Below are 24,884 nucleotides of genomic sequence, written 5' to 3'. Positions count from 1 at the left end.
AGCGGTCCGCTCCCACGGTGGCCCATCAGGTCTATGACCTGTGAAGTGGTTCCTGACCATTTCTATAACCTACCTCTGCTTCTATCTGTACCCCTCAATCCCCTTATCCTTTAGGAACCTATCTAAACCTTCCTTGAACCCCTGTACTGTGCTCTGGCCTTTCACAACCTCTGGAAGCGCGTTCCATGTGTCCACCACCCTCTGGGTAAAAAAGAACTTCCTAGCGTTTGTTCTAAACCTGTCCCCTTTCAATTTCTCCGAGTGACCCCTAGTACTTGTGGTTATGTGAGTCTTCATATTTTGACACATTGTTCTTTTGAATGTGACCTCTGATGCAGACGGACGTAATTGCCAAAACACAGCCCGGGCCCGGCCTTAATCGATCTTTAGTATTGCCCAGCGGGGCATAATAATACATCTTGTGTTTTTATGATATACTCCAAAAGCCTTCCAGAAGATAAGCCACACTTAGTTCCATTCATTTTTACTGAAGAAAAGCTACACAGTCTCTTTTTACAATCCATAAAACATTCTTTCTTCATAGGTTCTTCCTGCCTCTCATAAATACTACTCAATATTTCCTATGTGAGCTGGTAAATAATGAAAATTCTATCCTCCACAGCCCACCCCCATCTTCATACATGATTTTGCAGTTTTCTTACCAGGCCGCCTATTCTAACTTATGCAGTAAATAAACACCCAGTTAGACCAGTTTTCAAAGGAAAGAACCGGCATGCTTCTCCTATGGAAATTATGAGGGATGCTGAAAGGTTCTCACCCAACCAAGAAGGGAATGATTTGGAGCCATGAAACTTACAAGTTATTCCACATAGTCACCTCTAAGTTCACCACACTTGGCACATTGTGTCTGCAATCCTTCCCAAAAATATTCTGATGTCTGGTCAGTGAAATACTGCTCCACTGCTCCAATCATCTCCGAATCACTTCAAAATGGTTGCCCTTTTTAAGGTGAGTGGGCTGGGTGCTCTATCCATCGTTATGCCAGCCTTATGAGCAGGTGCATTATCTTGCAAAAAGAGAACTCTTTTCCACAGCTTCCCTCTCCATCTTTGCTTCAATGCCTCCTTTAATCAGCACAGCAAGTTCAGTAGTATTCTGCATTAACTGTTTATCCCCTTGGAAGATAGTCAGTCATTCCAACACCTTCCTGATCCTCAATCACTGTGACCATGACCTTTCCTGCTAACTTTTGGGTCTTGAATTTCCTTGGCCTTAGTGAACCTGAGTGCCACCATTACATGGACTGTTGTTTTGTCTCAAAATCATAGTGGTGTAACCATGTTTCTTCAACAGTAACTAGTCGTTCAAAAACGTTGGCGCTAACTGGCTGAAATTGCTGTAAAATCAACTTGGAAGTGTCCACTCAACATCGTTTCTCATCAGCATTTAAACATTTGGGCACCCATTTGGCCGACAGCTTCTGCATATTCAGCTGCTCATGGATTATGCACCCAACACATTCCCTCGATATCTGTGGTGTCTCAGCAATTGTTTTAGCTGATATTCACTGATCTGCCATAATCAGGTCATGGACATGGTCAAGAGTTTTAGGTGTTGACACCATTTGAGGCCTCCCAGACCTTGGCTGCATCTTTGGTCTCAAAATCTCACCACTTCTTCACTGTGGAGTATGATGTCACTCAATGTTTGCATCATGCATTCATGGATTTCTTCTACAGGAATAGGAACTTCATGATGTCTCAGAGTTTCACACTTGAAAATTCCACACTTTTGTTGACATGGATCGAGCAATGATTTGAAACGTTGCCAAAACATAGCATTACGATTATGCACATTGGTACTTTGCAAACTAAAATAATATTCTTTTCAGCTCCCATGGCAAAATAACGCTCAGAATTTAGGAATTTGGTTGGACTGAGAACTTTTCAGCACCCCCTCGTACCCTGTCAAAACCACCTCACACATTTTCAACTGGTATCTAGTGCACACAAACATTTTGAAATTTCTGTGCACACCCAGCCTCAAGTCCGTCCAGGGTGAAATGGTGTTTCATCCACTCCAATGGTAGCTTTATTTCATTTGATATAGCTACATAATGCTGGGTTCTATGTTAGGAAAAGGACCTAGGTGTCATTGTTGAGGATCCATTGAAACCCTCAGCTCAATGTGTGACGGCTGCTAAGAAAGCAAATAGAATGTTAGGAATGATCAGGAAAGGAACGGAAAAGGTTCAGAGAAGGGTGGTGAAAATGATCAAAGGGATGGGACAACTTCAATAAGAGAAAAGGCTAAAGCCTCTAGGGCTCTTCAGCTTGGAGAAGAGATGGCTCAGGGATGATATGTAGAGCTGCGCTAGCATTTTTAGTCCAGATGTGGCGATATGAGCGTCTTACCTCTGCGGCGGGGCTTAAAACGCTAGCGTGGCTATGTAAAGGAGAGGGTTGATCTAATTAAGAGAGAAATATTTGAAATCTGTATCTGTTGTTCATTAAACGCTTTTCTGTATTTTCTTGTGATCTTACATGTTGCGACTCCCGATGCAGGTGTTTCTGCTGAAACATGAACCCATGTCGAGTCTGTTCATCATTACAAGCGTTTTGACACAGTGTTGGTCTCTAATTGGTCGGATCGTTTTATAATAAAAGTCTAAGGGTCCACCCTTTCTTCACTACTGTTCCATTGTGTGGCTATTTCCACTAAATAAGAAAAAGCTGAGCAGTACAATCTATAAAGAAACATGAAGGCAGATAAAGGCCAAATGGCCCATCCAGTCTACCCATCCGATGTAACCAACCATTATCTCTTCCTCTCTCTAAGAGATCCCACGTGCCTATCCCAGGCTTTCTTGAAATCAGACAGTCTGTCTCCACCACCTCTACAGGGAGACTGTTCCACGCATCTACCAACCTTTCTGTAAAAAAGTATTTCCTTAGATTATTCCAGAGCCTATCACCTCTTAACTTCATCCTATGCCCTCTCATTCCGTATGAGGAAAGACTAAAACGGTTAGGGTTCTTCAGCTTGGAAAAGAGACGGCTAAGGGGAGTCTACAAAATCCTGAGTGGAGTAGAATGGTTACAAGTGGATCGATTTTTCATCAAATATTACAGACTAGGGGACACTCGATGAAGTTACAGGGAAATACCAATAGGAGGAAATTTTTTTTCACTCAAAGAATAGTTAAGCTCTGGAACGTGTTGCCAGAGGTTGTGGTAAGAGCGGATGGTGTAGCTGGTTTTAAGAAGGGTTTGGACAAGTTCCTGGAGGAAAAGTCCATAGTCTGTTATTGAGAAAGACATGGGGGAAGCCACTGCTTGCCCTGGATCGGTAGCATGGAATCTTGCTAATCTTTGGGGATTCTGGAATGTTGCTACTGCTTGGGTTTTGGCCAGGTACTAGTGACCTGGATTGGCCACCGTGAGAACGGGCTACTGAGCTTGATGGACCTTTGGTCTGACCCAGTACGGCTATTCTTATGTTGTTATACAACTGAAGTGGTCCTTGAAAAATGTACAGACCCAAACACATTCATTATTATGCAAACACCTCGACCCCCCTCCTTTAATTCTCCTCAGACTGTCTCTCCTTTGTGTTTTTTGCTGTTTGTCCCGCCTGTCTGTCTTGGCCTGACTCTTAGCTGCAGGAAGAATAGACTGGCCCTTCGGCACCGTCCAAATGAAGAGATCTGCTTGAATCCCTCCGATTTAGAACAACAGACCTTGTTACTGTGGAAACAAGTGGGAGGCCTGGTGAGGAGGCAAGTGAGAACGAGAGCCAAGCGTCTGAAATAAAGGACTCAACAAAGCCCGAGAGAGGAAGCACCAAATAAGAGATGGCCGGGTCCAAGAAAGCAAGGAGTGTGCCAATCCCACAGAACACAAACGTTCCACAGACAAATATGGGACGCCGTAAAAACGGACAGTGATACGCCTGCAAAGTCCAGCACAGGCTGCCTGGCCCTGACGTTCCCATCCCATTCCCATAATGGACTGAATTGGATTGGATTAGTGTTGCAGTGGTTTACAATTACTGCCTGGACCCTGAGGACTTCCCCAATGGATTTCTGGATGCTTCTCTTATGATAACATTGCATAAAAAAAGCTGTCTCGTAACTGTATATTGTCTGAATGTTTTTTAAACACTTGATGAAACATTTCTTCCTTTGCAGAAGGATCGTCCTGAACGTGAGGTGACACTGTTTGCAAGACAAGAGGTACAGTCTGTTCTCGTTATTCCCGTGTTTACGATGCACAGTTTCAACTATCTGCAGTTGCATCAATTGCAACCAATATTCCCCATTCGCGGACTGGTGCTTAACCCCCCTCTACCCCCCCCCCCCAGCTTTTTTGCTTTTAGTTTCACCTCACGATCAGGCTTTGCGTCCGGAGAGTGAATTACAAGTACGTCAAGTGCTGTCCCGTGCAGGAACCTAACACTATTTCCCCAGTAGGATCCACTGTTCACATTCTGTGGTTTTGAGGTGCAACGTGTACTGCTGGAACTTAACCTCTATTTTCCCATAGACTGCAAAGCATGAATGAGAGTATATAAAGGACAATCAAGATAACTACAGACAGTATGCAATAAACAGGGTCAGGAATTCTTTTTGGATAGCTGAGGTGAACTTATCTGAGATGATAATCCTGAGTGCCTAGATATTTAAAATGATTGACCAACTGTACAGGGATAATCACAGGAGCGATGGAAGGGGAGGTTGACTCTCCTATAATCCAACACACAATGATCTTATTACAATTCAACACTAGTTTGTGATGAAAAACCCAAGACTCGATGGCCTTCAAACATGATTGCAGCAGCGTCAGATTGAGATGGATAGTGAACAATCTAAAAGAGGAACAGGAGCTTCCAAATCCCTTTTCTGCCTGTCGCCATCAAGGACGATTCCCTTCCCATTCATCTACACACCACCCCGCAATTTGAAATCTGGAAAATTAACTCCTCCTTTACTCCTGCTCAACTTTACCTTCTTCACTACAATTTTGGGCAGTTTCCCCTGTAATAAAAAAAGCAGATGCTTCTTCTCTGAATCCTCCTTTAATTTAGTGCTTTAAAATTCCCTCCAAAAGCTCAAACTGAAAGGTGATAGGGCTGATTTTCAGAACAGAGCTCCTACGATTTGGATTTGATTAGCACCTTCTCTGGAGCACAGACCAAAAATGTTCCTCCTGCTACAAAACACTGGAAAACATCCCAAAACTGATGTTTCAGAAAATCCTGCAACTGAAGTAACACACATCTCAGTGACATTGGGCCTCCCCCCAAATTTAGCCCTGGTGGTCCAGAGGTGCAGCAGGCAAGAGCAAGCTTTCCGCGCTCCTGCTCGCTGCTAACTCAATGAGTGGCGGCAGCCGCGGGATGCATTTTCTTCTGCCGCTCAGCGGCAACAACTACGAGTGTGCTTTGGTGCTCCTGCTCGGCGCTGAGCAGCTTTTTCACTGGCTCCTGCGAATTCTAGTGGATCGTGAGAATTTGCGGGAACTAGTCAAAAAGCCGCTCAGCGCTGAGCAGGAGCACCAAAGCAAGCTGAGCAGCAGAAGAAAATGCATCTAGCGGCTGCCACCACCCACCGGGTTAGCAGCGAAGTAGGAGGGCAGGGCAGGGAGGGGGCTGGGTGCAGAGCCTGACAGGGAGATAGTGAGGGAAGGGGGCTGAGTGTAGAGCCTGACAGACAGGGAGGGAGAGCTGGATACAGAATATGGCAGGGAGAGGCTGGGTGCAGGGAGTTGGGAAGGCAGGGAGGACAGATGCTGAGGGGGTTTGGAAGACAGATACGGCACATACTGGGAGAGGGTTGGGAAGGATAAATGCATGGGGGGGGTTAGGAAAGGAGGAAAAGAGAGATGCTGCACAGGTGGAGTAGTGGGAAGAGAGAGAAATAAATCCTGCTGGTGGGGAAGGGAAAAGGAACAGAGAATTGTTGGAATAGGTGTGGTGGCGTGAGAGGGAAAGAGAGATGATGTATTAGGGGAAAGGAAGAAAGAGGAAGAATTGTTGGACATGATAGTAGTGGAGAGGAGGAAGGGAGAAATGTTACACTGGGAGGGTGGAGAGATGACGCAAAGAAGGAAGAATTGTCAGACCACTGGAATGGGAAGGAGAGAGAGAGATGCCAGACCACAGAATGGAAGGGAAGGAGGGGAGAGAGAGAGATGCCAGATGGCAGAAAGGAGAGAAGAGAAATGCTAGACCTCGGGAAGAGGGAGGGAAGGAGAGAGAGATGCCAGATCATGGGAGAGGCTATGGGAAGGAGAGGAGAAAGATGCCAGACCATATGAGGGGGGAAAGGAGAAGACAGAGATGTCTGACCATGGGAGAGGGATGAGATGGTGCACGGGGATGGAGGGAAAGGGGAGACACAGGGAGGAGATGGTGCACAGCAATGGATGCGGCAGGGAAGAGATAAGAAGAAATGCTTCTTATGAATAGATGGGAGTAGGGGAGAAGAAAGAGGGAGGAGATGGTACACATGGATAGATGGGAAGGGAAGGCATGGAAAAGTAGATAAGAAAGCAGAAAAATGGAAGAACGTTGAATGTTAAAAGTTAATGCTAAAGATGGATATATGACAGAAAGTGAAGGAGAGAAAAATAGCAAATGGATAAGGTGGCCCTGGATACACAGTTAAGAGCACAGAAAGAAGGAAGTGCAGGCAGAGATTGGGAAAGATGATTTGAAAACCAAAATCACCAGACAATAAAGGTAGGGGAAATGATTTTATTTTCAATTTAGTGATTGAATTGTGTCAGTTTTGAGAAGTTACATCTGTCTATATTTTGCACTGTTAAGGAAGAAATGCAATGAGAGGGCATAAGATGAAGTTAAGAGGTGATAGGCTCCGGAGTAATCTAAGGAAATACTTGTTAACAAAAAGGGTGGTAGATGCATGGAACAGTCTCCAAGAAGAGGTGGTGGAGACTGAGACACTGTCTGAATTCAAAAAGGCCTGTGATAGGCATGTGGGATCTCTCAGAGAGGGAAAGAGATAATGGTTACTGTGGATGGGCAGACTAGATGGGCCATTTGGCCTTTATCTGCCATCATGTTTCTATTTCTATTTCTCTGGGTTGTACTGCATTCAGAGTCTTGAATCTTAGGGTTTCGTTTATATATATTAGTACTTTTAGTTTGTGGTCCCGTATTTGCATAGGAGTTATCTGTATTCTAGTAGGAATGAATGTTGACAAGCATATGTACAGTATGCTTTGTGTAGTTTAATTTTGTTGTTAACCACTATGTATTGTTAATAAGATTATATTGTATGTGTATATATGAAAAATGAATGGAAAAAATGGTATTACAATTAGTACTATTATAGGGCGGAGTCTGGGACGGAGCTTGCGGGGCCCTCCAAACAAAAAAGCGTTCCGCTGCCTATGGTCTGCGCTGTTGAAACATTTTGCAGTATTATGCCTGTTTGTGTTTGGTAACTTGCATGTTAGCTATTTTCTCAAAATATATTTTTGGAGGGGGTGTGCCATGGGTGTGGAAGTGTTAACCAGCTAGTGCAGTATGATTAGCACACATTAACTGGCTAACACAGGGTTAATACTTGAGCACCTGACGGCAGTAAGGGCTTCCTTGCTAACACTGTGGGATTGTCTATTGCTTCTGTTTGACTTTTTCTTGAGAGAAGTCCTTAAAAAATGAATAAAGAATTGGGAAAAAAAGGTCTATTGACCTCCAGAAATAGGTATGGACCTCTCTGTAAAGCACCTGGGGCTGACGTCATCCTTGAGCACTGCACTGTTTTGCTACTGAAGGATCAATTGTTACAGTCCCCTGTAGTGCCATTCAGCTGATTCTTAAGAAGTCAACATCTGATGTGGGACTTCCCGAGAATTATCAGCCAGTTTGTAATCTCCCTGCTTTAGAAGGGAGCCGAGCAGGAGCACCAAAGCTCGTAGTTGTTGCCGCCGAGCAGCAGAAGAAAATGCATCCCACGGCTGCCGCCACTCATTGAGTTAGCAGCGAGCAGGAGCGCAGAAAGCTTGCTCCTGCCTGCTGCACCTCTGGACCACCAGGGCTAAATTTTGGGGGAGGCCCCGGCCCCTGTGACCACTCCCGTTCTGACGCCTATGGCGCAAACGTAGACTTCCAGGTTATTCATGGCCCCTCTCAGATTAGGACCTGTCTTTAAAAAATCTTTTGCCCTCCTCTCCCAAGATCCCTTCCCCCACTTTGTAACTAGACTATCCCAATCTCTTGTAATCCTCCTGTACCTGTCAAGACTGCAGAAACATAAGAACATAATAGCCTCACTGGGTCAGACCAATGGTCCATCAAGCCCAGTAGCCTGTTCTCAAGGTGACCAATCCAGGTCACTAGTACCTGGCCAAAACCCAAGGAGTGGCAACATTACAGAATCTCAAAGATTAGCAAGATTCCGGAACCTCAAATAGGAGCAACATTCCATGCAGAATCCCCAAAGAGTAGCAAGATTCCATGCTACCGATCCAGGGCAAGCAGTGGCTTCCCCCATGTCTTTCTCAATAACAGACTATGGACTTTTCCTCCAGGAACTTATCCAAATCTTTCTTAAATCCATCTATGATATCCGCTCTTACCACAACCTCTGCAGTGTGTGGTGCAGTGGTTAGAGCTATAGCCTTGGCACCCTGAGGTTGTGGGTTCAAATCCCATGCTGCTCCTTATGACCCTGGGCAAGTCACTTAATCCCCATTTCCCCAGGTACATTAGATAAAGTGGGAGCCCGCTGGGACAGTTAGGAAAAAATGCTTGAGTACCTGAATAATTTGTAATCCACATAGAATTGTAAGATATGATGATTATTATTTTTTTTTTAATGTGTTCCAGAGCTTAACTATTCTCTGAGTGAAAACAATTTCCTCCTATTGGTTTTAAAAGTATTTCCCTGTAACTTCATCAAGTGTCCCCTAGTCATCAATCCACTTGTCCCCTCGGCCATCTCTTTGCCACCGTTTTAGTCTTTCCTCATAGCTTGAAGAGATAACATGACACAGGTGGCCAGGATAGACCCTGGCAAGTGTAGCTGAAGGGGCCACTAGATCCGCCCCTTGCTTTCTTATTCCACACTCCCTGGCTCCAGTGTCTGCTTCTAGCCCAGGGGTAGGCGATTCCGGTCCTCGAGAGCCACAGGCAGGTCAGATTTTCAGGATATCCACAATGAATATGTTTGAGATGAATTTGCATGCACTGCCTCCTTGAGATGCAAATCTATCTCAAGCATATTTATTGTGGATATCCTGAAAACCTCTCGAGAACCGGAATTGCCTACCCCTGTTCTAGAGGAATTTTTCCCCTCTCTGACGATGTGACCTTTGGGTCAAAATAATGGTGCCCAAAAGTCCTACTTGCAGCCCAAGCACAGGTATTCTCCCAGTTGTACAAGTGAAGCAGTCAGTGCCTGATCCCTGCTGCTTCCCTACACCCCGAGCTCACCTCCTTCACCTGCCCAGGCCTAGGTGTAGCACTGGCGGTGGTAGAACTTGCATGTCCGGCCTGACCCTACTCTAAGCATCCACCAGCCCCCAGTGGTGTGGCACGCAGACCCGTCCTCTTTTCCCATCTGCCTTAAAAGGGAATATGGCTCGGGGGATGGGCTCCAGGCTCCTTGGAGAGGCGGAAGGAAAGGAAGCAGCGAAGGAGGTCAGCAAAGATGGGGATGGGCCCCTCTGACAGCTAAGTGTAACTCTTGGAGTTTGAAGCAGGACTTTTAGTCACCCAAACAGTCCCTCTCTGGCTTCTAGCCTTAGGAACAAAAAGAAACTTCAACGTATAATATAAAAACTTGCTAATCAAAGCAGACAGCAAGTCCTAAGCAGGAGTTATATCACAATTATTCACAAGCTGATGGGTTACAAAAGATTTCACCTTCGAGTATACGGTAACTCCTTGGAATGATTCCACACAATTTTCAACTAATCAGCAGGGGGGGCTGTAGAGCTCCATTAGGCTGAGTGCTCCTCACTTCAATTTCTGGACAATCTTTTAAGAAGCAATTTTTGCAACTATTAACTCACAAAGATATCAGAGAACAGAAATGGTAAGCTAGATGCACAATTTTCCATTTCTTCAAGTTTCAACCCCTCCCCCAACTCCAGACAAGAGGGCAGCTGAAAGAGAAAACTCTGCAGTCTCACACCCTATTCTGCTGGATATACAGTACAATCTCTCAAAGCTATGCTTAAAACACAACTGGAAATAACTTGAGAGGTGCAAAGAGGCTTGAAAGCTTTAAACATTAACCCCCTTTTACAAAGCCATAGAGCGCTGGCTGCGGCAGTAACAGCTCCGATGTTGAGAGGAATTCTACGAGTGTTGGAGCTGTTACTGCCATAGGCGGCTCTAAAAAAACGCACTACAGTTTAGTAAAAGGAGGGGGAGGGGGTAAACTCTGCATCACAAGAAAAAAATACTAGAAGCAACTCCACAAAACTAAAATAACATAAAATATTTTTACAAACCCTTCAAGGTGACACTTAGGATTTATACAACTGAAACAGAAGGAATAATATATGAATTTTAAGCCTAATAGAGGGATCCACAAATTCTGACACTGTGGCCTTTCTTTCTTCACAGGTACCAAAACTTCTGGATATTTCTTATGAACCATAAGAACATAAGAGTTACCCTACTGGTCCAACAAGCCCAGTATCCTGTTTCCAACAGTGGCCAACCCAACTCTCAAGTATCTGGCAGAAACCCAAAGAGTAGCAACATTCCAGAGCTAAGATTATGATGTCATAATGCCTCATTCCACCAATGCCTAAGAGCCAACCTCATCAGTGATATCACAATGGTTCGATTGTCCTATACTTGGCTCACATAAGAACATAAGAGTTGCCTTACTGGGACAGATCGAAGGTCCATCAAGCCCAGTATCCTGTTTCCAACAGTGGCCAACCCAGGTCCCAAGTACCTAGCTAGATCCCAAGTAGTAAAACAGATTTTATGCTGCTTATCCTAGGACTATGCAGTGGATTTCCCCAAGCCATCTCAATAATGACCTATGGACTTCCCTTTTAAAAAATTATCCAAGCCTTTTTAAAATCCTGCTAAGCTAACTGATTTCATCAGAAACGGAATGAACTCCCTCTCACCTGCTGCCAAACAGCAAGTACCCAAGACCAATCGGTAGAAAAATCTTGAGATATCCACATGTGCTATAAATTCTACCTGAGAACAATCACTTCTATATGAGTCTGACCTCGGTACTGGGAAAGATGGTAGAGGCGCTGATAAAGGACCGCTTCATTGATCACCTTGACGGACATGGTCTGATGAGGATCAGCCAGCATGGTTTCAGCAAAGGCAGATCTTGTTTGATGAACTTGCTGGACTTCTTCGAGGGAGTAAACAGGCAGATAGATAAGGGTGACCCGGTTGACATTGTATATCTGGACTTTCAGAAGGCGTTCAACAAGGTTTCGCATGAACGACTACTTCGGAAAATTGCAAGCCATGAAATCGAGGGAGAAATACTCACGTGGATTAAAAACTGGCTGGAGCATAGGAAACAGAGAGTGGGGGTGAATGGACTGGAAGAGCGTCACCAGTGGGGTGTCGCAGGGCTCGGTGCTTGAACCCATACTCTTCAACATATTTATAAACGATCTGGACATAGGTACGACAAGCAAGATGATTAAATTTGCGGATGACACGAAGTTATTCAGAGTAGTGAAGACACAAGAGGATTGCGAAGATTTACAACATGACATAACCAGGCTCGAGGAATGGGCATCGACATGGCAGATGAGACTCAATGTGGATAAATGTAAAGTAATGTATATCGGTAAGAAAAATCTCAGGCAAGAATACAGGATGTCCGGGGCGGTACTTGGAGAGACCTGGGACTTGGGAGTTCTGATCGACAAGTCGATGAAGCCATCCACACAATGTGCGGTGGCGGCGGCGAAAAGGGCGAACAGAATGCTAGGAATGATTAAGAAGGGGATCACAAACAGGTCGGAGAAGGTTATCATGCCACTGTACCGGGCCATGGTGCGCCCTCACCTGGAGTACTGCGTCCAGCACTGGTCACCATACATGAAGAAGGACACAATAATACTCGAAAGGGTCCAAAGAAGAACGACTAAGATGGTTAAGGGGTTGGAGGAGCTGCCGTACAGTGACAGATTAGAGAAACTGGGCCTCTTCTCCCTCGAACAGAGGAGATTGAGAGGGGAAATGATCGAAACATTCAAGATACTGAAGGGGATAGACTTAGTAGATAAGGACAGGTTGTTCACCCTCTCCAAGGTAGGGAGAACAAGAGGGCACTCTTTAAAGTTGAAAGGGGGAAGATCACGTGATGCCTTGAGCCGCGGCAGACGCTGACTGCCTGAGCTCCCGGGCCCCGAGCCCCGAATCGCACTGTTGCCGACCATCGGAGGAGCGCCGGAAGACAGCGCTTTGCAGCGCATCGGGCGCACATCACATGGACAGATTTCTGTCCTCGCCCGCGCCGCAGATGTCAACCCGCACCCAGAAAAAGGATCGGGAACGCCAGCAGCCCGGCGTGGACAAAATGGCGCCGGTAACCTCCGCTGCACCGCTCCAGCAAATTGCGCCGGAGGCGCTGACAGCCATCACGCAGGCAGTGACAGTGGCAATGCAGCCTAGTATCACCAAACTATCGGACCAACTTTCCAAGCTTGAAAATCTGCTGCTGGAAACTACCAGCCGGACTACAGCTCTAGAGACCCGAGTATCCAGCCTGGATGACACTCAGCAGGCCCATGACACCACGTTGCAGGAACTGCAGGCCCTAACCCAAAAGCAGGCAGACAGACTGGAAGATCTGGAAAACAGATCCAGGAGATCGAATCTACGCTTCTTAGGAATTCCAGAAACTGTGCCCGGATCTAAACTACTACAGGTACTGGAGGCCTGGCTGACTAGCACCTTTACATTGAAAGAGGGCTTGGGGCCCATCCGCCTGGAGAGGGCACACCGGCTGGGAAGGGAGCAGGCGCGAGAGATGAGGCCTCGCATGGTGATAGCCAAAATTTTAAATTACAATCACAAAGTGGAAATATTGCGCAAATATAAACAACTCCGAGAGACGTTAGCATTTGAGGACTCAGAGGTGCGCATCTTTCAAGATTATTCAGCAGCACTGACTGAGCGCAGGAAGCAGTTCTATCCCATCTGTTCCTCTTTGGCTGAAAAAAAAGTACGTTTTCTCTTTTTGTACCCAGCCACTTTGAAAATTCACCACCAGGGACAATGGCATATTTTCGAGGCAGCAGCGGAGGCAGCTCTCTACGTAAATACCCAGGTGCTACCCCAGTCGGACCCAATCTGACAGAGCACGTGGTGCGAGCCAGCCTCGGCTTGTTACCTCTTCGGTGACTTTGGATTTGCAGCTGATGGACTCCGGGTTCTTCTGATTCGGGGGAAAGGCTGCATTCCATGGTTTTGGCTGTAATGTTGCACTAAGATTCCAGTTTGTTTGCATTCTACTGTTCTTTTGACCTGGTTCCGGGACTGGTATATATACTGTGGTTGGGGATTTTCTCAATGTGTTTTATTCTTTAGGCTAACAAAGTGTAAACTGTTTTCTAATTGTCTGGGGGACTCGGGACCCGGAGTGGCATAGTGTTGTGATCCCTCACACCTTTGGGACCGCCTCGGACGGCCCTGGGGCTGTGACCACAACCATGCGAACAGGGGGTAGATGGGGAAGGGAGGGGAGGGAGGGTGGGGGTTCAAGGGGGGGGAGTCCTGTGCCACTATGGCTGTTGTTGACATTTGTTGAGCTATGGGAGAGGATGGGTTTTGCAATGGCAGTGAGAATACAGTTAATTGCATTTTCTATGGTACCATTGACGCTCGGGCAGGTCCTGAGCGCCTCATGGCTACCCTGGGTGTGGCTGGGAGCCCGGGGTGGATCTCTTATTAGGGATTATTTAGTGGATTCTGGATTACAGCCGCTTTCTGATTTGGATGTCGAGTTTCTTAATGCACCCATCACCCCTAAAGAATTGCATAAAGCTATCCAGAACCAACGAAACTTTTCGGCCCCAGGGCCGGATGGTTTCACGGCAGAATTCTACAAATTATTATCAGGGCAGCTGAGTCCCTATTTACGGGACTATTATTCGCAGGTAATTCATGATGAACAATTTCCTGTAGGCTCCAATGAGGCACTAATTACGTTGATTTTGAAACCCGGCAAAGACAGTACTGCTCCCGAGTCCTATCGCCCAATTTCTCTGCTAAATGTGGATATTAAAATCCTATCTAAAATATTAGCTGATAGACTAGCGACCCTTCTCCCCAACATTATAGCATCAACACAGGTGGGATTTGTAAAGGGTCGTCAAGCGGTACACAATGTACGTAAAGCACTGTTGTCCTTAGCTCACACCCAAGTTAATAACATTCCGATGCTCTTGCTTAGTTTAGACGCGGCACAGGCATTTGACCAGGTCAATTGGAAGTATCTCTTTGAGGTGTTGAATTATATGGGTATATCTGGATGGTTTGCCGCGGCGCTACGCACATTATATTCGACACCTACAGCAAGATTACTTGTCAATGACATTATTACTGACCCAATTTTTATAGAGCGAGGCACTCGACAGGGATGCCCCCTGTCGCCTCTACTATTTTTGTTGTACTTGGAACCATTTCTTCGTACAGTGTCTTTGGACCCTGACATTGTGGGTGTGAACATTGGGAACCACTTGCTCAAAGTGTTGGCCTTCGCAGACGATCTCCTTTTTTTGCTCACGGATCCCCATCATTCTGTCACGCATTTATTGCAAGCACTTGATGAATTTAAATTTTATTCGGGTTTTACGCTGAATTACCAGAAATCTTTGGCTTTGGCCAGCCCACTGACACTGCAGCAGACATGGAGCAGCCCCTTTCCATTTGCATGGGCCGTGAGCTCGATCCGTTATCTGGGGGTGTGGATTCCTAGAGACCTTACGACCCTATACGACAGCAATATCACCCCACTGCTTCGTGACACCACACTACATCTGCAGAATTGGTCCACATTCCCCTTATCGGTGGCAGGCCGGGTAGCTCTTTTTAATATGGTGCTTTTTCCCAAATGGTTGTACCGCTTTCAGGTCCTGCCTCTGCTCCTATCTTATGCCCATAACACACGATTAACGAAAAACTTACAACATTTCCTCTGGGGCGGTAAGCGACCCCGTATGACATTCCTGAGGATGTGTCTGCCTAGGGATAGGGGGGGTTATGGTTTATTAAACATACGTTGGTATGCTATGGCTTGTCAGATGCGTCATATTAATGATTGGTTTAGAGGGACCTCTGATTTTTCTGCTACACCTCTGGAGCTATCTCTATTGGCTCCGTTTCATGTGAGCTATTTTTTGCATGTGGCGGATCCAGGGATCCGTCCTTTGGTGTCGCACTATCCGATCTTTGGGCCAGCTCGGCGAACCTGGAAGTGGGTCTGTAACACTGCTAAACTGCCTGCTGGGATGTCATTATATTTACCTATACAGGGCAATGGAGATTTTCGGCCGGGCATGCAGAGTGCCGCCTTTCCTAGGTGGAGGGAAAAAGGACTTCAATATCTTTTTCACCTGTTCTCGGAGGAGGGGAACTTGGCAACATTTGCGGAGCTACAGCACACCTTTGACTTACCGCCTACTGATCTGTTTGCTTATTACCAGATTCGACATTATATCCAGTCTTTACCTGGGTCTGTTCTCACAGAAGACAGCAGGGAAGCACTTTCCGAACTCTTTAGTCTCTCAGCCCAACAGCGGATCCCACTGCGGTTTCACGTGGTGGGGATCCGGGACTGTCAATCGGGCACTAATCTGGACATTTTGGCGACGGCGTGGGCCGAGGACCTGCAGTGTACATTAACAGCCCAGCAGCTACAGCGGGTTTTGAAGAACATTCAAAGGGTGTCTCCTAACATAACCCACTGGGAAATGCAATTGAAGATTGTTCTGAGACTTTATATTCCACCGGAACGTGCTGCCCGGATGGGAATTACGGCTTCTCATTCCTGCCCGAAATGCAGCCAGGCTCACGCTTCTTTGAGCCATATGTTTTGGACATGCCCCAAAATTCAACAGTTCTGGAGTCACCTGGGACGCTATGTTACGTTGCTTTGGGGAAGGCGTTGGCTCCCACAACCAAGAGCGCTATTTGGGTTTTATAACATAGCCACGCCTAAACCCAGGGGAATGTCAGCTTTTATCACCAGAGTGCTTTTACTGGGGAAGAAAACTATCCTTATTAACTGGCTTTCGCCTGATCCTCCGACCTATGCACAATGGAGATCCCTGATGATAATTCATGCCACGCTGGAGCAGAGATTGGTGGGTGACTTGGAACATGGCCCGGGTTGTAGATTTTGTCAGACTTGGGAATGCTTTTGGCAGGACCTTACACCCCGAGCTCGTAGCAGACTTTTGAACATTTAAGGTTATCTCTCAACTTTTGGCATGGCTTTGGACTCCCGGGATGGGGGGGGGTGGGGGGGGGAGGGGGGACATGTTTGTACTGTTACTTTTGATTGATGCTCTTTCTTGTTCTTGCCTGTTATACTTGAAATAATAAAAAAAAGCATTTGAACATAAAGTTGAAAGGGGATAGATTCCGTACAAACGTAAGGAAGTTCTTCTTCAACCAGAGAGTGGTGGAAAACTGGAACGCTCTCCCGGAGGCTGTCATAGGGGAAAATACCCTTCAGGGATTCAAGACTAAGTTAGACAAGTTCCTACTGAACACGGACGTATGCTGGTAAGGCTAGTCTCATTTAGGGCACTGGTCTTTGACCAAAAGGGCCACCGCGTGAGTGGACTGCTGGGCGCGATGGACCACTGGTCTGACCCAGCAGTGGCATCTCTTATGTTCTTATGTAAGAAAATTGTAATGATGCCTGATTTAGTAAGATCAACTGCTCAGAAAAGGAAACCAGTTCTAAGAAGACAAAACCTAAGAGCTTGGCACAAGATCTGGCTCATTTTATGTTGCTAAAATGCAAGTGACATATGCCAATACAACTCATTCATTCCTGCAGCCTGACAAATGGCAGGATTTCATTGACAAGCCTAAGATGCAATAAGCATTTATAACTCACGGGTGTTGGTCATTTTAATCACCAGGTTTGAAATAGTGCATTCTGATATTGAATCTTCCAGTGATTAATATCCAGTAAACCTGAAGTTCAGATTTTCTCAAGAGTGCTTAGCACTTCTCATGTGCCTCCAAAATGCTCAGCTTTCTACTCCTCTCTCTTAAAAAGCTGAGAATTTAGTAGAAAACCTAGCAGCCAAGTGAATTATGTACCAAGTGTATCCAATACTCTTCGTAAACAACGCCACAAATCAGGCTCTCATATAAGGATAATGACGTGAAGGAGTCCGAGTTCCCAATCACGACTCTCAAATTCTCAAAACTCAGGACTACATATGAATCAACATGGGCTTGAGAGCTGTTTTAAAAAGCTCCCCCCCCAAAAAAAAAAGGATCACAAATGGTCAGAGCAATCCACAGGTTGTGCCAAAAATGATCAGCCCCAGAAATCAAGTCTGAAACCTCAGAACAGGTCCCAGGGCCAAAATAGTCTGATATCAGCACATAACTTCCATCAAAGACTATATCCTCAAGGAGGGTTTCCTTTTTATTTCTGAATTTATTTTTTATTCTCTTTTATTTAAAAAAAAAAAAAAAAACAACTTTCAAAATGTGAAATAAAGTGAAACAAGCTGGATGTCAAAACTCATCTTCAAGGCTTAGTAACAGAAAATACAGGGGACTGTTTACTAAAGTGTCTTAAGCAGTTACCCCCCAATTCTGAAAATGGCACCCCAAGAGATGGTCCCTGCTTTCAAGAGCTTACAATCTAATTATGACACTGTAAAGCAGTGCTCTCCAACCAACCCAAAGTCCTCCAACAGTTGGCTAAAATGCTTTCAGATTGAGTAAATCTTGTCCTCTTGATATAGTAAGTGCAAACAATTTCTTAAGTGTGTTGTTGTTACTCAGGAATTTGCTACTGGTTTTTTTAATGCTTCTAAACGTTACATAAGAAGATGAAAAATGAAAAAATTACAAAAAAAATCTCACTGCACATGTCTACAAAATGCCGAGTGGAGTAGAATGGGTACAAGTGGATCGATTTTTCACTCTGCCAAAAATTACAAAGACTAGGGGGACACTCAATGAAGTTACAGGGAAATACTTTTAAAACCAACAGGAAGAAATATTTTTTCACTCAGAGAATAGTTAACATGTTGGCAGAGGATATGGTAAGAGCAGATAGCGTAGCTGGTTTTAAGAAAGGCTTGGACAAGTTCCTGGAGGAAAAGTCCATAGTCTGTTGTTGAGAAAGACATGGTGAAAGCCACTGCTTGCCCTGGATCGGTAGCATGGAATGTTGATACTTTTTGGGTTTTGGCCAGGTACTAGGGACCTGGATTGGTCACCATGAGAACGGGCTACTGGGCTTGATGGACCATTGGTCTGACCCAGTCAGGCTATTCTTATGTTCTTATGGCATTTTTAGGTTTATGCAAAGGGTTCCAGTTTTGATTTCCTCTGGAAGATAAGCAGGGCTGGAGGTGTAGCACAGCGGCATGGTGTGAGGTATCGGTTTCCCTGGTTCATCCTGAACCCCCGTGCCATACTTTTGCTGGAAGGTATTCCTGTTTCTCACTCTCGAGAAAGAAGGTACTTTCCCCATGCTTTATCTTCCTCTTTTCTCTTAACATCCAGAGTCTTGGACATGAATTTCGTTTACACTGAGTTCTGATCTATGAACTGTGAGAGGAAGAGAATCGAGGAGGTGTTCAGCACTGAATCCTAAAGATCAGAAGGAGGGGTGAGCCCCAAAGAGCAAAGAAGAAGCCAGCCAGGTCCTTGACTGATTTGTGAGGACTCATGGCCAGGACTGCTGTGGAGGGAGAGTGGGAACTTGAAGAATTATGCAGTCCAGACTTTGCTCTCATATTCTTAATTACTTTTAGAATATTTCTACGACCAGTGAATTAATCCCTATTCTAGGATTATTCTGCACTGGTTCCTGTAGGTTCTCCTGACAGTAAAACTGTAGTTTTTATAACAGAATGATTTTCCAGATATGAGACTAGTTTTACATATGGAAAAAGGCCTGTTATAAAATTAGGCAACTTTTTCGGTGCAACGATGAACAGGAAGCACCGAAACACAGGACATACAGGAAGTAGCTTGATAGAGCTGCAAATTCTGTACAAGTTTGATAAATCAAATGGCTGGTTCTTTAATTTGAAATACATGTTAGAACGTTATCTTGTCTGCCATTTCTCTTTTCCTGATGCTTTGAGTGTCTGGGGAAGTTGCTCTGTCTTGGAATAGCAGGAAAATGGAAAAATCCGCAATTGAATTACCAGGACAAGAAAGATTCAGGGGAGGTGACATCTCACGGACCACACTAGAGTGACAAGAAAGCCCAAAAATAAGTACTTAGAGTACAACATTAAGGGAAAAACAAAAGAGCATGGCCAGGTGTCCTTTTAGGTAAACTTGGAACACATGTAATGTTTCTCAGTATTTGCACCCCACAAGGCCTGATTGTGAGAGCTGGTGCAGCGTGTCGCTATTTATTCATAATAATAATAACTTTATTTTTATATACCACAAACAGTTCAAAGCGGTTTACAGAGGAAGAGACAACATTCGAGATGACATTAGCATGTTAAAGTTAGTTAAATTTATCTGGAAGTGTTTTGGAAAAACATCAAGGCTGAAGTGGGGATCAGAGAAATTTGTCAAAGAGAAAAGTTTTGATTGACTTCCTAAAAGTTTGAGAGGAAGGTGGTTAAACATTTGTTCAATTTACTCACTGCAGGGACTGATTCCAGGCCTCTGCAGCCTTCATAAGTTAATGCTCTGGTTGTGACCAGTGATTACCATGGGGATGGGCCCCAAAGTAACGCACTGGGTCAGGAACTGGTTGAGTGAAAGACGACAGAGGGTAGTGATCAATAGAGACCGCTCTGTTACCACTAGTGTGCCTCAGGTTTCGGTTCTTGGGCCTGTTCTTTATAACATTTTTATAAACGATATTGCTTAAGGGCTGTCAGATAAAATTTGCCTCTTTGCGGATGATACCAAAATTTGCAATAGAGTAGACACCCCAGATGGCGTGAATAACATGAAGGAAGACCTGGCGAAGCTTAAAGAATGGTCTGAAATTTGGCAGCTAAAATTTAATGCTAAGAAATGCAAGGTCATGCATTTGGGCTGCAAAAACCAGAGCGAACGGTACAGATTAGGGGGTGAAGAACTTATGTGCACGACGGAAGAGCGGGGCTTGGGTGTGATAGTATGTGATGATCTTAAGGTGACCAAACAGGTTGAAAAGGTGACGGCGAAAGCTAGAAGGATGCTAGGTTGCATAGGGAGAGAGAGGTATGGCTAGTAGGAAAAAGGAGGTATTGATGCCCCTGTATAAGACTTTGGGGAGACCTCATTTAGAATATGGTGTACAATTCTGGAGGCCACACCTTCAAAAAGATATAATAAGGATAAAATCAGTGTGGTCTTCGCCATAAAGCGAATAGTGACAGACTTAAAGATCTCAATCTGTATACTAAGAAAAACCTCCACAGACTCCAAAGGATTCAGAATGCCGCGGCCAAGCTCATCTTCACTAAAAGTAAATTTGACCATGTCTCCCCGCTCCTGGCCAAGCTCCACTGGCTTCCGATAATCGCCAGGGTCCACTATAAATGCGCCTGTTTAGCTTTCAAAATCCTACACGGTATCCTCCCTCCCTTTATCCCTCTTTCTTGGAATTCCTCAAACCCTAATACCACCAGATCCTCCCACAAATTAAAACTATCCTTCCCCTCGCTAAAAGGCATTTCCCACACAGGAAATCTAGGGACCTCCCTCCACTTCAAAATCACTGAGCTCTGGAACAACCTTACCTCCCCTCTTCGGAACTTGAGCTCTCTCCAAGTTTTCTGCAAACATCTGAAAACCTGGCTTTTCTCAAAAAATGTAAGTCTCCCTCCAACTTAGGAATCAAGGAAACTCATATCTTGGCATCCTAAGTCCTCTAAATTTTCTTCACACTTCTACCTCTAACCCTCTGTTGTAGTTTCTTCCTATTTCTCCTACTGTAAACCGCCTCGAGCTCTACGAACGTGGAGATGATGCAGTATACAAACCTAAGGATTAGATTAGATTAGATTAGAAAGGTGGGAGAGGGGAGATGTTAAATACCTACGTAATATAAATGTGCATGAGTCAAGTCTCTTTCATTTGAAAGGAAACTCTGCAATGAGAGAGCATAGGATGAAGTTAAGAGGTGAGAGGCTCCAGAGTAATTTGAGGAAATACTTTTTTATGGAAAGGGTGGTAGATGCATGGAACAGTCTCCCAGAAGAGGTGGTGGAGATAAAGACTGTCTCTGAGTTCAAGAAAGTGTGGGACAGGCACGTGGAATCTCTTAGGGAAAGGAGGAGATAATGGATGCTGCGGAAGGACAGACTGGATGGGCCATTTGGCCTTTATCTGCCGTCAAGTTTCTCTGTTAATCTGATTTGAATTGTTCATTTTCCATATTTTGCTGTGTAAATAATACAAGGCTGTGAACACTGTGCCAAGGCCAAAACAAATAAAGCAATATTTTAAAAGAAAAAATGCTAAAAATTATTTAAAAGGTGACTTTTCATAGCAATACTGAAGTCAATAATTACAGTTATAATTCATAAACAAACTGAATATTCCTTCAAACACACCTCCAACAATTCCAGAACCCCCAATCTCTGTTCCATATCTAGATCTGCCCCTGGACCCCCCAAAACTTAAGCCATGACTTTCACAGCTTTCGCCCATGTTCTCATTCAGTCTCCACCTGGATTTACCTGTGATTATTAAGGCCCTCCTAGTCAACAGTGGAGAATGTCAGGAGACGGAGATTTCACCTGAAATGTCTGAGCTCTGTAGTTTCACTAGCTAAAATCTCTATGTATAAAGAACATCTGGTGGAGATCAGTCAGTGCTTTTCAGACACTCGATTCAAGGTCCAGGGCAAATTCTGGATCAGAGAGTGCCAAATTCAAAAACAGCACACAACACGTGGCTCAGCCACAACTCACTTAAAAACATGCAAGAAACTCCTCTAGACAGAAAAACAAGACCCCCCCCCCCAACACCTGGCACATAGGGAGGTGCTGGATGCCAGTAATTGGACACTGTCCCAGGAGCAGTTCAGAAAAAACTAGAGCAGGAATTATCCTAAAGGCCTCAATAACAGGTGTGCTCTAGGAAAAAACCCCCGTCTCACTGCTACCCTCTCGCTAGACAGCAACATGGTCCACGAAGTGACACAGAGGTGGTCCTATAGTGACCTCTGTACAGATGCACTGCTTATATAGCTCACAATTAACAAACAAAATTCTGGAGATTGTGATGAAAGCAGTTAGCTTAGCAGGGTTTAATAAAAGGTCCAAATCATTTCCTAAATGGAGAGTCCCTAAGCTATTAAGATGAACTTAGGAAAAATCCATTGCTTATTCCTAGGATAAGCAGCATAAAATCTATTTTACTGTTTGGGATTTTGCCAGGTACTTGTGACCTGAGTTGGCCACTGAGGGATCCAACATCCAGTGAGGGATGGGTTAGTGAGTCTAGTAATGATCCTACGGCTCTTCAGCACTCCACTCCTAATCCTATAGGAGGGGGGTGAGACCCCACATGGAATTATTTAAAAAAACACCGTGGGAAGCCTGGGAACTGAGGTTCAGCTGAAAGGAGAGCAGGGGGTGCCTTACACTGGAGCAGCCACCTCCAGAGAGGTTCACACATTAACCCCCCCCCCCCCCGAACCACTCCCGTAATACCTTCAAAGGGCACTAAAACCATCTCTTCAGTATTAGGACTGTCATTCTGAAAGCTTCACATGGCAAGCAAGGACCTCCCCCCTCCCCCCCCCCCCCCATATAAGGTGGTTTAATGGATAATTAAACTTCCTCCCATTAAGGCAACTGTCATCTTTGCATTCTCCCCATTGGCAAAGCAAGTGTCTGCTTAAGGTGCACTCACTCACTCACTGCAATAAAGATGGCAACCCCCAGCTGCTGGCCCAGTTTTTGGCCTTGGAATGACAAACAGCACATCAGCACCCAAAATCTCAGGTCGACACTGCAATGGGCAGCTGAATTTCACAGCTGCAGGGCTTCAGCCAAGGGATCGTCTCCCAAATTGCAAGGGGGGAGGGGCTCCTCTTCTAGATCGGGGACCTCCAGGTAGCCAATGCAGCATCGGTGCCAGGGAGCCCGGGCTCTCGATGACAGCTCGAGCCGCATTGCCAGGGGAAGGGGGAGGGAGCTGCTGCTGCTGCAAGGAGCCGATGCCCGCCGTGCACCTAACCCCCCCCCGCCGCCACTTACTGGCTTTGCCCGGCTTGGGCCTCTGCAAAAGCTTTTGCACCGTGAGCAGGTCCTCGCTTTTCACCGCCTGGAGCAGCTCCTGGTCCTTCCCCATCGCTGCTTTCTGCAGGGCTTCGCTGGCAGCCGGCTGCGCTTTGTTACCACATCAGCAATGCTGCCATCTAGCGGCGGCCGCAGGAAGCGCTTGGGAATGGCCACAGAGGTTCCGGGGGCAGAGGCAGCTCCTGCAGAAGTGATGCCTCTTCCTCCCCCTCCTGTCTTGGCCTTGCGAGCTGCACTTTTACACGTGTCATCTGGGCTCAGATGAGCAGTGGCTTTCCCAAGTCTGCCAGACTAACAATGCTTTGTGCGCTTTTCCTCCAAGAACTTGTAGAAACCCTTTAACATTTTCTGCTATAGGTGGAGGAAGGGGAACAAGAGGAGGAATTTGCCTCTCTCCTAGATTTCTTAGCCATAGAAAGTTCTGTTGGGCAATGGCAAATGAGGTTCAACATGGATAAGTGTAAAGTGATGCATGCCGGTAACAAAAATCTCATGCATGAATACAGGCTGTCCGGGGCGGTACTTGGAGAGACCTCCCAGGAAAGGGACTTGGGAGTTCTGATGAAGCCATCCACGCAATGCGCGGCAGCGGCGAAGAGGGCGAACAGAATGCTAGGAATGATAAAGAAGGGGATCACAAACAGATCAGAAAAGGTTATCATGCCGCTGTACCGGGCCATGGTGCGTCTTCACCTGGAGTACTGCATCCAGCACTGATCTCCGTACATGAAGAAGGACACGGTACTACTCGAAAGGGTCCAGAGAAGAGCGACTAAGATGGTTAAGGGGCTGGAGGAGTTGCCATACAGCGAGAGATTAGAGAAACTGGGCCTCTTCTCCCTCGAACAGAGGAGATTGAGAGGGGACATAATCGAAACATTCAAGGTACTGAAGGGGATAGACTTAGTAGATAAGGACAGGTTGTTCACCCTCTCCAAGGTAGGGAGAACGAGAGGGCACCTCTAAAGTTGAAAGGGGATAGATTCCGTACAAATGTAAGGAAGTTCTTCTTCACCCAGAGATTGGTAGAGAACTGGAATGCTCTCCCGGAGTCTGTTGTAGGAGAAAACACCCTTCAGGGTTTCAAGACTAAGCTGGACAGGTTCCTGCTAAACTGGGACGTACGCAGGTGAAGCTGGACTCATTTAGAGCACTGGTCTTTGTCCTGGGGGCCACCGCATGAGCGGACTGCTGGACAGGATGGACCACTGGTCTGACCCAGCAGCGGCAACGCTTATGTTCTTAATGTGAAAAATTGGTTTCCCCCTCCTCTTGAAGACATTCGTCCTGCGTCCGCGTCTTCTGGTGACAAATTAGTATGGGGAAAAAAAGTGGCCTTTGTTGGTTTCATGGGGTGACCTCTTGACTTTAATACTATTGGAGATCTTACAAGTTAAAAGGGAGCTTTTTCCCAGTCCCTCTGTGTTCAATAGGGGTTCTTAATACTGGAGAGTGACTTAATTCAGCTTTGGATTC

General features: G+C 45.6%; 1 protein-coding gene across 1 annotated transcript in view; it reads right to left on the bottom strand.

Annotated features, from left to right (window-relative positions):
* CASKIN1 (CASK interacting protein 1) overlaps positions 1–23,467 on the bottom strand; it is a 171,373-nt gene extending 147,906 nt beyond the window's left edge. The window contains exon 1 of the mRNA XM_033914977.1: positions 23,367–23,467. Coding sequence (XP_033770868.1) covers positions 23,367–23,460 — 94 coding nt within the window. The 5' untranslated portion in view covers positions 23,461–23,467. The remainder of the gene's footprint in view (positions 1–23,366) is intronic.
* Positions 23,468–24,884: the final 1,417 nt, after the last annotated feature.

The sequence above is a fragment of the Geotrypetes seraphini genome, chromosome 11 (genome assembly GCF_902459505.1).
Source record: "Geotrypetes seraphini chromosome 11, aGeoSer1.1, whole genome shotgun sequence".
Taxonomy (NCBI): Eukaryota; Metazoa; Chordata; class Amphibia; order Gymnophiona; family Dermophiidae; genus Geotrypetes; species Geotrypetes seraphini.
The sequence above is the reverse complement of the archived record's forward strand: the minus strand, read 5'-3'. Positions and strand labels throughout refer to the sequence as shown.